The sequence below is a fragment of the Lepidochelys kempii genome, chromosome 1 (genome assembly GCF_965140285.1).
Source record: "Lepidochelys kempii isolate rLepKem1 chromosome 1, rLepKem1.hap1, whole genome shotgun sequence".
NCBI classification, from domain to species: domain Eukaryota; kingdom Metazoa; phylum Chordata; order Testudines; family Cheloniidae; genus Lepidochelys; species Lepidochelys kempii.
The window spans coordinates 313,448,916-313,464,044 of NC_136380.1; the positions used below are offsets into that span (position 1 = coordinate 313,448,916).

The 15,129-nt window shown below is 39.4% G+C and overlaps 1 protein-coding gene across 4 annotated transcripts in view; it reads right to left on the minus strand.

Moving 5' to 3' along the window:
- Positions 1–15,129, minus strand: part of GRM8 (glutamate metabotropic receptor 8) — a 455,209-nt gene that overhangs the window by 217,530 nt on the left and 222,550 nt on the right. For 3 of the 4 annotated variants that reach the window (XM_073328248.2, XM_073328250.2, XM_073328249.2), the window contains exons 4-6: positions 14,098–14,233; positions 13,485–13,639; positions 12,853–12,990 (exon numbers count right to left, since the gene is read on the minus strand). In XM_073328248.2, coding sequence (XP_073184349.1) covers positions 12,853–12,990; positions 13,485–13,639; positions 14,098–14,233 — 429 coding nt within the window. The remainder of the gene's footprint in view (positions 1–12,852; positions 12,991–13,484; positions 13,640–14,097; positions 14,234–15,129) is intronic. The other variant, XM_073328251.2, reaches the window with a different exon arrangement.

The following is a 15,129-nucleotide window of genomic DNA, read 5'->3' on the forward strand; positions in this document are numbered from 1 at the left end:
CTGTTGCAGCACTACAAATGGGGTTGCAAGTTCCACTATTGGCCACCCTAAATCTATGTACTTTGAATCTATGTAATCATCAACCCAGAAGACACCTCAGACATTTCCCCAGGATTCTGATTTGAGGGCACCCAGGAACTTCCAATCTGAGCTTTTCTATTGAGATTGTACTATCGTGTTTCAGTTGCTAAGTAGTTTAAAAGCTTAAGTTGCCTGTTTCAAATGTTTTATTCAAATATTATTTGGAACAATTTTTGAAATATTGAAGAATAGTTCATTAGTGATCCATTAAGGGCAAAATTCTGACACCCTTTCTCATACTGAGTAGCACTTTAGAATGCCTTACTTTTAGAAAGGCTTTTGACTTTCTCATAAACAAAGTAGGGAAATTTAGCCTAGATGAATCTACTAAAGGTGGGTGCACATCTGGTTGGAAAACCATACTCAGTAAGTAGTTATCTACACTGGAAAAGCGTATTGAGTGGGATCCCACGGGGATATGTACTGGGTCCATTTTTTTGATAATTTCATAAATGATTTGGATAATGGCATCGAGAGTAGTTTGCGGACAATACCAAGATGGGAGGGGTTGCAAGCACTTTGGAGGTCAGGATTAGAATTCAAAATGATCTGGACAAACTGGAGAAATGGTCTAAAATAAAAAGGATGAAACTCAATAAGGACATATGCAAAGCACTATACGGAGGAAGGAATAGTCAACTGCACAAATACAAAATGGGAAATGACTGCTTAGGAACGAGTACTGCAGAAAAGGATCTGGGAGTTATAATGGATCACAAACTAATTAGTAGTCAATAATAAAAAAAACATAATTCTGAGATGTATTAATGGGAATGTTATAAGCAAGACATGAGAAATAATTCTTCCACTTTACTCAGCAAGGATAAGGACTCAGCTGGAGTATTGTGTCCAGTTCTGGGCACCACACCTCAGGGCAGATGTGGACAAATTAGATAAAGTCCAAAGAAGAGCAACAAAAATAATTAAAGAATTTAAAAGCATAACCTATGAGGAAAGATTTAAAAAAATGAGTTTGTTTAGTCTGGTGAAGAGAAGACTGATTGGGGAAATGACAATAGTCTTTATGTACGTAAAGAGGAGGGTGAGACATTGTTCTCCTTAACCACTGAGAACAGGACAAGAAGAAATGAACTTCAATTGCAGCTAGGGAGATTTAGGTTAGACATTAGGAAGTTCTATGATTCTATGCACACTGTCCCACTAATTTTAATGGGACTGCTCATGCAGTAAAGTGCTACTCATGCTGAGGGTTAGAAAACTTGTATTACTGTTTACAAAGGACCACTGTGAAACCTTCACCCTCAGGGGTGAGTAATAATTCATCATTTCAGTCTCATTGAAGTCTGTACTAAATATTATTACAAGTGTAATTTAAATATGGATATTCTTTGGATATCAGTGGTGTCTAAAATGAAACATAAATCTGAATATGGAAAAATGTTTGTTTTCAAAATGTCAAGAAAAATAGGTAATAAGAAGCTTAAAGAATTATCTTTTTTCTTTAGTGAATCATATTTTAGAGTAGTTGACATCCTGCAAGTAAAAAAATGATTAATAAAGAAAATGTTGTACAATATGAAGTTTCTTAGATGTGCCTCAAATATTTATGGTGTAATTGAATCTGTAACTTAATTTATATGTGAAATGCCTTGGTTTTCTTTGTAGTTACATAAGGGGAACTGAGAAAGACCAAGCTGCTTTTTCCTGTATCTATTACTAAAATTGCATTGACAGATTTGAATATGTATCTTGAATCATCTCATACTGCCAGAATATTAAGAAAATATTACTCTACAAAGGTTGAACAGAATATTAAATGGCTTATTTTTCTCAGAACAGTTAGTCAATGGAATAATATAGGGCTAGTTGACAATCTGCCAGGAGTAAAGGACCAAGGACAAGTGTTCCACCACATGAGCAGATCAAGGAGAGAATTGTGGCTCCTGACTTGTTCCAGAAGAGAAGTAATCTGCTATTGAACTATACCTAGTAGATTACTTCCCCTGCCACACTGGTTCAGGTTGCACTGCTGGCATGTTGGCGGGCACCAGAGCCAGGGTTCCATCCAGTCTCTGTGTCCCAATGCCTACTTGTGCAGAATGGAGAGTAGTAGCCCCCGGAGGCTGCTCTCCCCCACCATTCTGGAACCTTCCAAGTACATAGTCCTTTAGGGAAGTAGGACAGTAAGACACTCCCAAGTGCAGATGTCTAAGACATGGAACAATTGTGGCCTTTATGCCAGATACTGGAAAATACGTAGATAATGATCATTTTCAGAGACTTTCATTGCCTTTTAGTCTATGTTTCATGTTGCTATATGCTGCGGTTTAGTGGAACAAGCACTGGAGTGGGGGTCAAAAGCCCTGGCTTATAGTCCCAGCTCAGCTACTGGCCTGCAAGTCACTTTACCTATCTGGGCCTCAGTTTCCCCATCTGTAAAATGGGGAGAATAATACCTCCTTTGTCAAATGCTTTGAGATCTATTGATGAAAAGAGGCAGGCATCCTATGACTGTATGATTAACCCTTATTCTAAGGGTGTAGCTAGTGAAGGTGGGTGGTATGTCATGAATACATAATAAACATAATATTTTATATATAGACTGGAACCTGGAATTCTTGGACAATACCATGTAAATAAATGAAATTAAATAGTATAACAGTTTACCAGTTCCTCTCATGTGGCTAGATTGTGATCCTGACTACATACCCCCCCAGAGGAGAAATACAGAGTAAGAATCTTCCTTAAACCTTACAGATATTGTTACCTTGGGTTTCTCAGAACGCAAAGCAGTGGTAACTTAACTGTTTCTTTCTAGGCAGCATCAGGAATAAATCAATGGGGGGCACAGCTCAGCTGTCTGATAAATAACTGATACAAACCAGAAGTGCTTTCATCTAAAACTACTTTTTTATTAGATCTCACGCACACATGTTGTCACAGTAGGGTTAGAGCATTTCAAAACTTTTATAGTTACCCAAAGTTAAAAAATGGTTCCAAGGGATCAGCAGCCAGGCTTCTGGAGGGCCCTGCCTTCTGTTTAGCTGCTGGGGAACTTAGCTATCAAATCCTTGCCCAAAGAAAGCTTCCTTGGGCTGCTCCAAAGCATATTATTTCACCTAATCTTCTATAGCTAACTTCAAACAAAGCACATAACCTGTAGTGACTCCTAGGGGGTCACCAATTCTCCTAATTTTAGCAAAACTACTCATCTCTTATCATCAAAATATTTCTAGTCATAACAATGTGTCAGGGCACTTAAAACCAAGGTGGCTATTCACTCGCTCTCTTCCATACTGTTAACTTTCTGTTCCATCTTCCCATTCTGATTAATAAACTGCAAGTATGCAGCTGTCAGACCTTGCCTCACAAAGTTCTAAGATTTTCCTAGCTATGTGATGTTTGTTTTTTCAGCTGGCAGTGGCTGAACATACAAAATGGCTGACTGCAGTACTGTCAAATTCTGGAGTACGTGCAGGAATGTCAAATTCTGGGGTAACAGAAGGTCTACACTGCAATAACACACCTGTGGCTGGCCCATGTCAGCTGATTCAGGCTCACAGGGCTCAGGCTGGAGCCCGGGCTCTGGGATCCCGGGCCCCAATGTCTACACTGCAATAGCCCCACAGCCTGAGCCTCATGAGTCTGAGTCATCTGACACAGGCCAGCCTCAGGTGTTTTATTGCAATACAGACATACCTTATGTGCACCTTGGGTCCAGGCATGAAGGAGTAAATTATAGTTATTCCAGAGGGGTGGGTAGAAAGTATGTGAGGATGGGTTAGGAATGGTCTGGGCCTGGGGCTCCTTCCCTCCTATTAGCACCTTGTCAGTGTAGCTGAGAGCATACTGCAGGTGAGGGAGCAATTTACTACTTACCCCCAGGAACAAGGAGTGAGAAAGGGAGGCGTTGTGAGATGTGTCTGAATTACAATGCTTCCCAGGGCTATGCCTGAGATGTTACACTTACAGCCTTTGCTCAGCGCTGTGCTTAAAGTAACAATTGGCCCAGCTTTCACCAGTCTTGCAGACCATCTCTGAAGAGTACAGCTGTCTTTATGAAGCACTGTATACATACGTGTTCCAAGTATTCAAGCCACAATTTGTCAGTAAGAATATCAGTTTTAAATGGGTAGGATCAGCTGTTTTCCAAATGCTTGTGTAATGGGGCATGGCTCATAACAGAGGGGGAAATTACAAATCTAAAAATGATACTTTTACTGACAAACAGGCTTGAATTCTTGATCCTGAATACAAATTACACAGAAACAAACAGCAACCCTTTGTTTTGTTTTAACATATTATAATAAGCAACTTTTTGAAATGTTATTTGTAACTGTTTCTGAGGCTTGAATACTGTGTCTTACAATGAATATATATTGGACCAAAGCTAGGCAACCTTTTTCCAACTAGCCCCATGCACTATAGTGCCAAAAAGGAGGCCAGTAAAGTGTGGGCTGAATACTGAGAGGTGAGGTCCATGACAGCTGTAAATGTTCAACATTTCTCAGGGCATCCTGTTGTACTTAACTCACACTAGCTGTCCCCAGTATTAAATACTACTCAACATGGGTAAGGTTTGCACATTCATGCTTAGGATTTGCCACTCAGAGCAGAGGTTTGATGGTATACTATTTGTGACTGACTTTGTGTCAAATACGCATTTACAGTGGAACAAGTATGTTCTAATTTAATATGGTGTATTTCAATGCATTCTATTCTATTAAGGCTTTTACAGAAGAAAGATGATGAAAACCTATGTGTCTGAATTCTGCTGTTTAACTCCCCACCATCATGAGAGAAAACCAGCTAAACAAACATTCTGATCTGAAATGGGGCACAGGGAGTCCACATTACAATCCTTTTTTTTATTTTGACAGAATGCCACGTTCTTAAATGTCAGCCTTCACAGTTGGACAGCAACTTTTCATCTGGAGTTTACTGCCCAGGCTTCTGAAATTGGGAGCCAGACAACATCTGCCAACCTGGTGAATTTATGACCCAAAATATAATGCAGTAAACAGATTAGGCTCTAATTAGATTATCAGAAGGGTTGGCAGGGCCACCTGGGACATGATCTGTTGTAGAAAAGGCAAAGTTAAATGCTCTCCAGCTCTATAAATTACTTAAGGACATATTTTACATTAGTCATTTGATTTAGTGTTACATTAGACAGCATGGGACGTCTGCACTGTAAGTGCCTCTGTCTAACACCTATTTTTTTTAAGAAGTCTGAGATAACTATCAAAACTAGAGTAGCGGGCAGTTCAGATGAATCCAACAAATATGCCAAATAGCCCCCCAAATCCTGCTTATTGTGATACAGTGATAGCTATGACGACTATAATTTAGTATTACTTCACAGCACACAAAGGTGCAACAGACATTTTTCAGAGCAATACAGAAAGAGTGGTCCTATCCACAAAGAACTTACAAGCTGAATGTCAGACATGATACCCAAGAGGATGACAAAGAATAGCAGAGGAGGAGGAGTAAGGGCAGATACAAAAAATGATCATATTAGCCAGGCACAGAGTGAAGTCAGGCAAAGCAGGGAAGCCTGTGCACCATCCTTCTGTATGCCAGAAAGCTGAGAGGGAGAACCTCCTGAGCCATAATGCCTCTTGGGCAAGACCACTGTGCAAGTTACACACAATGTATTCCTCCCTGAGCGACTATATGGTGCTTTTCACATCCTGGGTGGTTTTCATTCCATTGAAAAGCATACTTAAGAAGAGTACATTAAATAGGATTGGGACTATTACCCAAGTTAAATAGGCAGCAACTGTGCACTAAGAACGTTTACATTCTGTTAGTGAACTTTCTAATGTGTCCTACAAATTTCTCAGATCATGGTTCAGGACTGTGATACCAATGAGTAAATCTGTTTCTTTTCCCTTAATATTTTCAGCCTGCAATTGCGTTCAGATAGAACTTAGTTAAAAACAAGGAGAATTTAACTAATGCATGTCTAAAGTTCACAAATATGCAATAAATAGATTTAAAATCTGTTATACTACGCTGTGAATTTTCAGTGAAACAAATAACCCAGTTTGATAGAGCAAATTCAAATTTGCCTAATTTGCACAGGTCTCTATATGCTTCTGGAATCTTTTCTCCCATCTCTATTTTTAGCAGTGCAGTCAGTCATTATAGGTATTTAAAGGCTGATTAGGTTTGCAGAATAGTTAAACAAAATGCTAACCAGAAACAGAAAGATATTTCTTCTCTAACAGTAAAAGTTATGCATAAAAGAACCCTTTTAATTAACATTGCTGTTGAGATATGTTTTAGAGAACCAGATTTCTCTATTCAAAAAGACTTAAAGTACTATGTTAAATGCTGGCCTGGAAGGGACATTATGAGGCAAATTCAGACCTTGAATCTCAATGGAGTTGCAACCTCTTATGTCATGTATGAATTTGGCTCTACAATTTGATCCATTGAAACATAATACACTGCCCTTTACGTTAACCTACATTAAATTGCTGGATATATGTACTAATGGTTTCAGTTAAAGTAATAACCTTGACAAACTTCTCTCCATCCCTAGAACTCCATCAAGTCTAAACATCAATTTCAGTTAACCCCAATAACTTACCTCAGCCCTTTCAACCTTTAATGGTAGTATCCTCTGCTGTTGCACTTCACATCTTCCTCATTAGTGACTCCAGGGCAACCAACCCTGAGCATTCAAAAATCACGAGACAGGTCCCCCAAAATCATGAGACTGGATTCAAAATGGTAAGATTAAAAATAATAAAATGTGGATCTTTTTATTGCCTTCTGGGTTTGGGTCCTTTAAATTCATGTTTTCAAGCTTCAGCAACCACCATGGCAGTTAGAAACTTTTTTTTTAAATGAAAGCTGAGATTTTCAAGTAATAACATGACTCCAGGAGCTGAGGTTTTAAGCAAAATTTCAAATTTCATGACACTTAACATTAAATTGCCAACATCAGACACCTCACAATACACATTGCTCCCAAGTTATCCTAAGTCTTCAGTTACCTGGAATTTCTCCATAAACGTGTCGCCTTCCAGGTATTTCGGTTGGAAAAGCTCCAGATTGTAGTATTCAAAAGTGGGGCAAGAGGCCCATTACCTCTGCCACTTTCTGCTACTGTTGTGGGGAGGCACAAAGCTTTCCTCCTGAAGGATGTGGGTGAGAGGAGGGTCTCAAAGCCTCTCTACCCTAAAAAAGATAACCTGTTTAAAGTTACATTTTGAGATCTATCAGTTAGCCAATTTTTAATCCATTTAATGGGTCCCCTGTTAATTTTATTAACATCTATTTAGCATTCAATCTATTTAGAATAAAAAAGAAAAGGGTAAGAGGTAACTTTATTGCAGTCTACAAGTACCTACGTTGGGAAGTTCTGTGACGTGTGCTACACCAAAGGTGAGACTAGATGATCACAATGGTCCTTTCTGGCCATATAATCTATGAGCTCATTGGGTCTCTCTCTAGAAGGTAGGTTCTCTAATCTTTTTATCATTCTCGTGACTCTTCTCTGAACCCTTTCCAATTTATCAACATCCTTCTTGAATTGTGGACACCAGAACTGGACATAATATTCTAACATCAGTCACACCAGTGCCAAACACAGAGGTAAAATAACCTTTCTACTCCTTGAGATCCCCCTGTTTTTGCATCCAAGGATCGCATTAGCCCTTTTGGCCTCAGCATTGCACTGGAAGTTTACGTTCAGCTGATTATATACCACAACATTCAGAGTGATTGCTTCCCAGGATAGAGTCCACCATCCTGTAAGTGCAGCCTATATTATTTGTTCCTAGATGTATACATTTACATTTAGCCATATTGAAATGCATATTGTTTGCTTGCACCCAGTTTACCAAGCAATCCAGATCGCTCTGTTTCAGTGACCTATCTTCTTTATTATTTACCACTCCCCAATTTTTATGTCATCTGTGAACTTTCAGTGATGATTTAATTTTTCTACCAGGTAATTGATAAAAATGTTAAATAGTGTAGGGCCTAGAACTAGTCCCTATGGGATCTTGCTAGATGAGGATTCCCCATTTACAGTTACATTTTAGGACCAGTCCATTAGCCAGCTTTTATTCCATTTAACGTGTGCCAGGTTAACTTTATATCTTTCCAGGTTTTTAATCAAAATATAATGTGGTACCAAGTCAAATGCCTTACTGAAATTTAAGTATATTACAACAACATTATTACCTTTATCAACCAAACTAGTAATCTCAGCAAAAAAAAAGATGTCAAGTTAGTTTGACAGAATCTATTTTCCATAAACCTATGTTGACTGGTATTAATTATATTATCCTCCTTTTATTCTTTATTAATTGATTCCCATATCAGCCTCTCCATTATCTTGCCCAAGATCAGTTTCAGACAGACAGGGCTATAATTTTCCAGGCCATCCCATTTATACTTTTTAAATATTGGCACAACATTTGATTTTTTCCTGTCTTCTGGAACAACCCTAGTGTTCCAATACTTCTTAAAAATCAACATTAATGGTCCAGACAGTTCCTCAGCCAGCTCTTTTACAACTCTTCGATGCCAGTTATCCAGTCTTGCTTATTTAAAAGTGCTAATTTTAGTGGCTGCTGTTTAATATTGTCTTGAGAAACTAGTGAAATGGAAATAATGTTATCATATAATGTGACCATATCATCTGTTTTTTTTCCAAATACAAAACAGAAATATTAATTGATCACTTCTGTCTTTTGTGCATTAGTATTGATAATGATAGAGGAGCTTTCCCTCATTCCACCCTCGCAAATTAAGTCTCCTATGTGCAGGAGAAACAGCTGCCAAGCTTCTCTGACAGAATTGTCCCTTCCAAAATATTGACTTGCTAGGAAGGAAAAGCTCTGCTACCTTAATGAATATGCCAAATGGTCTCCAGATAGCCTTCATGTGTGGGTCAAAACTGTGAATTGCACCACTCCTGCACATTAAATTACAGCAACAGAGAGAACCATCTTTATGCATGATTTTTCCTTCTTTCAATGAAAGGATTTACGGATAATTTTGTAATTATTGTTCCATCCATGCTAAGTTAATGGTCTGATTTGATAACTTTTTATTCCAGGAAGGTTTTCACAAGAACAACCTCATATCCTTCAATATACCATTCTAGTCACTATCACTTGATTCATACATACAAACACTCAGAGTCCTGTTGCTAAAGTTAACAGCAAGAAAAAATAAATATTTTTTGCAGTATCGAGGTCAGGGATCGGCAACCTTTGGCACGAGGCCCTCCAGGGTAAGCCCCCTGGAGGGCAGGGCCGGTTTGTTTACTTGCTGCGTCTGCAGGTTCGGCCGATCGCAGCCCCCACTGGCCAATGGGGGCTGCGGGAAGCCAATGGGGGCTGCGGGAAGCAGCGTGCGAAAGGTTGCCAATCCCTGATCTCGGAGAATGATTGCTGAATGTGAGTTGGCCAAAAAAGGGCAGTATATTATCAGGAAAACTTGAAAGGAAAACTCCACTAATTTCACTCAGCTCAGAAGCCTAAAATGTTTAAAAGGTAAGAAAGCAATAACAAACATGTCTAAATTGTGAAGTACAAAACAAAGGCTTGAAAACAAAGGCTGCTTTTTAAGAATGCAATTTTCATTAAACAGAGTATGATCTAGTGAACCATAACTATAATTAATAAGAATAATTAATATTGTTAGAGGCCTGAGGGAAGCACGAAGCACTCTGAGCGGTATATAGTCTTTTAAAATATCCTCTCTCTAGACCTGAATGGACATCTGATTTTTCAGTTTGCTGACAGTTCTAAAAAAATCCACAATAATTTGTTTCGAGTCAAACTGAATCCAATTTTTTTGAATTTTCAGCAACTTGAAAAAAATATTTGACCCAAAATATTTTGTTCCCAGGCATTTAATGAAGGTCTACATTCACAAAATAGGAGAACAGGTGGTGAAGGAGGAGCCTCCTTCACCTTCTTATAACCTGTAGCACAGTAGTTAGGATGCTCACCTAGGAAATGAGACACCCAGCTCCAAATCTCCACTCTAGAGCAGGGATCTGAACCCTGTCTGAAATACTTCGCCCAGCTCTATATACCACTATTGTGATGTAGGGCAAATCCTGATCAGGAGATCTGTTCCAATGGTAGAAACCTGGTGAACCCAGTTTGTCTTTTTCTGGATTACAGTTGAGCTTTTTTCACTCTAAAGTGGTTTCTATTAACTTCATGGATCAAACTATTTGGATTAGATTGGCAGAGGCCTTGGTAGCAGACCGATGTAATAAAAATCTGAAGCCTTATTTGAATTCCATCCAGTTTCACTCACTCTAGAGGCATAGGTGCCGACTTCATGGGTGCTCTGGGGCTGGAGCACCGAGGGGAAAAAAAAAAGGCAGGTGCTGAGCACCCACTGCTGGCCCCAGCAATCAGCGCCTCTCCCTCCCTCCCAGCACATAGATCAGCTCAGAGGGGGAGGAGAGAGGGTGGGGCACACTTGGGTGAGGGGCAGAATGGGGCAGGAAGAGGCATGGCAGGCGTGCAGCAGAGCCGGGAAGAGGCAGGGCAGGGGTGGGGTCTTGAGGGAAGGGATGGAGTGGGGGCAGGGTCTGGGGCAGAGCAGGGTCAAGCACCCCCTGGCACATTAGAAAGTCCGCGTCTCTGTCTCTAGGTACTTCAGGCTATGAGCTGATAACAGGGCCACACCCCACGTGGGTCGTTAAAATAGTGTGGGAACATTTATTTCATTATTGGTGGAGAATATAGATGCTTCCCCTCAGAAGAACGAAGCACCCACATCTCTTAAAAGAGAGAATGAGCAAAGGCCTGGTAACAAAACCATCTTCTGAGGCTGATAAACTTGACAATTATCACCCTGCCAGTAAATTTCTTTGTCGAGGAAGATTATTGAGAGGGTTGTGTGGAGGCACCACTGGCTATATCTGGAGCCCTCAGATTTACTTGGCCCATCCCTTTGGCATTGGCATGGCACAGAGATTGGGCTAGTCCCTTTGGTGGATAGTAGACAGAGATCACATACGGACAGCCTACATTTGCAATATGGCAAACTGCAGCTGCATTTGCTTGTCTCAAATTTAAAGGGACAGCTAGCAGAAAAACAAGAGAGGAAAAGTTTCTATAGAAGACTAATGTGAATATGCAATTGCAGACGCAATAGTTCCAAAGGGAAGAAACTGAAATCCTAACTTGGGGCTGAGGGAGGGAGGGACAAGGGATCTAAGTGAAAGCTATCCTAAGATTTTCAAAATTGAAGTTTTGCAAAAGTTGTATTCATACATTTTCCTTTGATATTCTGATTCTAAAATCAATGTCCTTGGTTAGGACATTAGCAGCTTTTATTGCTTTAACGTTACCACCATTGTATCAGAACACACTTAACCATGAGGTATTGTTAACACATCTCTGGACCTGAAAAGGCCGAGATGAAGTCATGCTTCAGGCACTCTATTATTTAGTCTCTGAGAGGAACTAGAATATAGTAATGCGCTATGATTCATTGCCTCAAGGGCTCTCTTATGGGGGGTAACACAAGATTCTAGTCTATCATACTTTTTTTGCATTGTGCATGGGAGGCCATAATGAGAGAATGAAATAGTGTGTGCTGCAGTGCCACCAGGAAGCTGTTCTGTGATTCATCAGATCCAGATGGACTGGTCATTCAGCAGTCCCAGTGTCTGGCCAAAGAGGAGATTTCTGCTCCTTCATATGCATAACCAGGAGTTATAACTAAATGTCCCTAGTCTAGGGGCCCGGTTAGATCTTTGTCTGTTTCAGGATGCGCAGACAATATTGGTGTCCAAGAATACTTCATTCCACCTTTTGCTTAGCAAAGAGGCTCTCACTTTTTCTGTTAGAATGCAGAATGTGAGGTTCCGTAGCAATAATTCACACATGGAGCACATTACATGTGTGCTCCATAAACTGCACTGGCTCCCAATTTGTTTCCATTTGCAATTGAAAGTGTTGATTTGAATTTATAAAGACATGTATAGCTTGTATCGTGTGCATCTCAGAGACCAACTCGTGGTGCTTCAAATTCATAAATGTGATGAGCTGGGACACCTGAGCTAATAGTCCCTGGTTAAAATTAGAACCATGCACTAGATGTATCAAGCTTTTTGTTCAGTGTTCACAAGAGTATGTCAGAAAATGACTATTTCCTTCCCACAGGGAGCTCTTTATTCAGTTCTTATTCAGTCCTTAAACACAGTATATAAACTGAGTAAGGACTTCAGGATCTGACCCAGAGTGAAGACGACAAGTAATCTCACTCATAGCTTACATGTGTCAAGAGTGAAAAGAACATCAGTTTTGTATTCATTTGCATATAGTTTGAAACAGTAGTTCAGTGAAAAATAAGACCCAGTCTGAACTTCAGTCCAAATATTTACCCAAACCTGAACCATCTTTAGATGTGGATCAATTAAATACCCCCTTTTGCTCCCCAACAGGCCTCCTTTTGCCTTTGCTGAAACTCATCACATTTTCTTTGCAGGTGTAGCAATCGCTGTTGGCGCAGTCTTCAAATCTTGTAAGTTCCACAGGGTAAAAGATATGGTACTCTCTTAAAGTGAGACACGCTATAAGGCTGTCTAACAAACATGTGACTAAAGCAACACCCTAATAAGAGTTTGCACCCTCCAGTATAGACAAGAAGGTATCAGAATTTATATTTCAAGGTGGAATGAGATTGGTATAAGAATACAGTGAAATTTGTCTTAAGCAACCTCTCAAGGGACAAAACAAGTTCCTTACCAGTCTGTCTTGTAATAGATTACAAAGAATTTGAAGAAAGTATTTTATTCTAGTGTGTTACCTGTGCATTTCTTAATATTGCTGTTTCTTTTTCCATGTGATCCTAACTTGCATCCAAAATTCTCCTCCCAAAATTCTGCAAACCACACATTTCTTCGATTATTAGCCAGGGTGCGGCTCCGAAAATATCTATCAAATCCTAAAATTAAAAAACGCATACAAATATGACACAGGATGCAGAAGAATACATTTACAAGTTTTTGGTGGATCTGTTTGGTTTGCATAACAAAAATGCAATGCATATCTCCATTGCATAGGGATATAAGCTACCTAGGTACAGATTTTTTTAAAGAATAAAGTGGTATTTGGGAATATAAAAATAACTACATTTGCTATTAATATTTGTTTTAGAAAGCTGTTCTTGAAACTGCTATAGCAATTATTTGATGAAACCCAATCGATAAGGCTGCTGTGAAATACTACAGCTGAAAAAAATTCAATGCAGGTGGTCAATAAACCCGCCAATTCAACATCAATATACAGTAAAGGCCCAATCTTGCAAGGTGCCAAGTGCCCTCAATTCCCATGGAGGTCTGCATTGCATTCAATACCGCGTGAAGTAAATAGGAGATTCTCATCAACTAAATGTAACTCTTAAAGTGTATCTTTTGTGTCATTACTATAAGTTCTTACCATCGATCGAAGCTCTTTTGGGCAGAATGGTGACTGCTCCTTCTGCAATCTCTTCCTGTTGGTAAACGGGTGAAATTTTTGACCCCCAACTATCTGAGCCAATCCAAAGAAAATGTCCAGTTTGATTAGTTTTTTTGGCTGCTTCTAATATTCGCCTGCAAATAAACCAACGACTAATTAGATATAACGCATTTATCAAGAAATGTTACTGACTAGAGTCCCCCTGCAGCATTGGTTCTGGTTATACATAAATAGCCTGTCTTTAACCAATTGGTCAATTGTTCTGACAGTCTAAAGCATATTTCTCAAAAGACAGAGTTCAGCACTCGAGCTACAGTATGGTAAATATTAATTTGCCTCATCCTTACCCTTAAACATATTATTCTGTCTATCATTCTAATTTGCTTCATCTTTTTCCGTCCTCAAGTTACAATATACACCATCTTCATTCTTAGGAAGTTTGGGGTCTCTGTGGAGCAGTGGCATAGCATAGGGTATAATGGTAACCTTACATTGGACTGAAATCTGTTAGGAAATCAGACACGGGCTCCCAGAAGGGGACTTTCTGCAAAGAGGTAACTTCTTCAACATAAAAAATTACGAAAACAAGCACCTAATATCATCCTCATTTGCAAACATAATCACTGCTCGAGCATTAGGAGTTTCCAACAAGCGCTTGACGATCTTGTCAAATTCTCCCAGTCTCGGTTCACGGGGGATTTTTAGCGACTGAGCAATGCAAACGCCACCTGCATGCACACACACAAAAAAAAGCAAAACTAATTAATTGAGGTGAAACTCTGAACTGTTTATTAATATTTAACTTAATAAACCCATGGCAAAACAGACAAGGAAAACAAGATACCAGTTTGATTGGAGGAGACAGTTCAGCCAAAAAAACTTTATCATGTTTATCATGTCCAGAGGGAGTGTCTAACTCATCTAACCAAAAATCAGCAACGATTACATGCAACGAAAAGCTTAAACATGATGACACCTGGTGCAAGTTACGTATGTGTTTATCATTCACTGTATCCAAAACTTAAAAGAACATATCAAGCCAGATCCTCAACTGGGGTAAATCAGCAAAGCAGTGATATGTACCTGTTGAGAATCTGGCTCATCATTTTGTCACAGGATTGCATTTAGCCTAGGAAAATACCTGTGGGTTGACAGTTATCCTGCATTCAGAACTTCTTTTCCAGGGGTGGGTAAGCTGGACAATGATTAACAGTAAATATTATGGTTAGAGGAATGACATAGCAAACTTGTAGTCCTTTCAAGGGAACCATACACTGAATTTTTCCAATTGCTATTACAGCATTTTTAATTAAGTTGTCTTAATCATTTAACCACCTGTGTTGCCAATGGAAAGTCTAAATTATTAATCGCTGAATAAACACAAACTCAGAGGCAATATTTATGGTTTTTTTTCCCCGACAGGAGCAGAACTGGAGATAATTAGAACCTTTACATTTTAACGGTGCTGCAGGAAAGGATCCTTAAACTCAGTGTTATCCAATGGAATAAATCCTGTAGGTTGGGAAACTCTCTGCAGCACAGGTGGAATTTTGCGACACCAGGGTTATACACATTTTGAGAATACCAGGCAAGAAATTCACTGAGAGCCTGTCTTATGGCACAC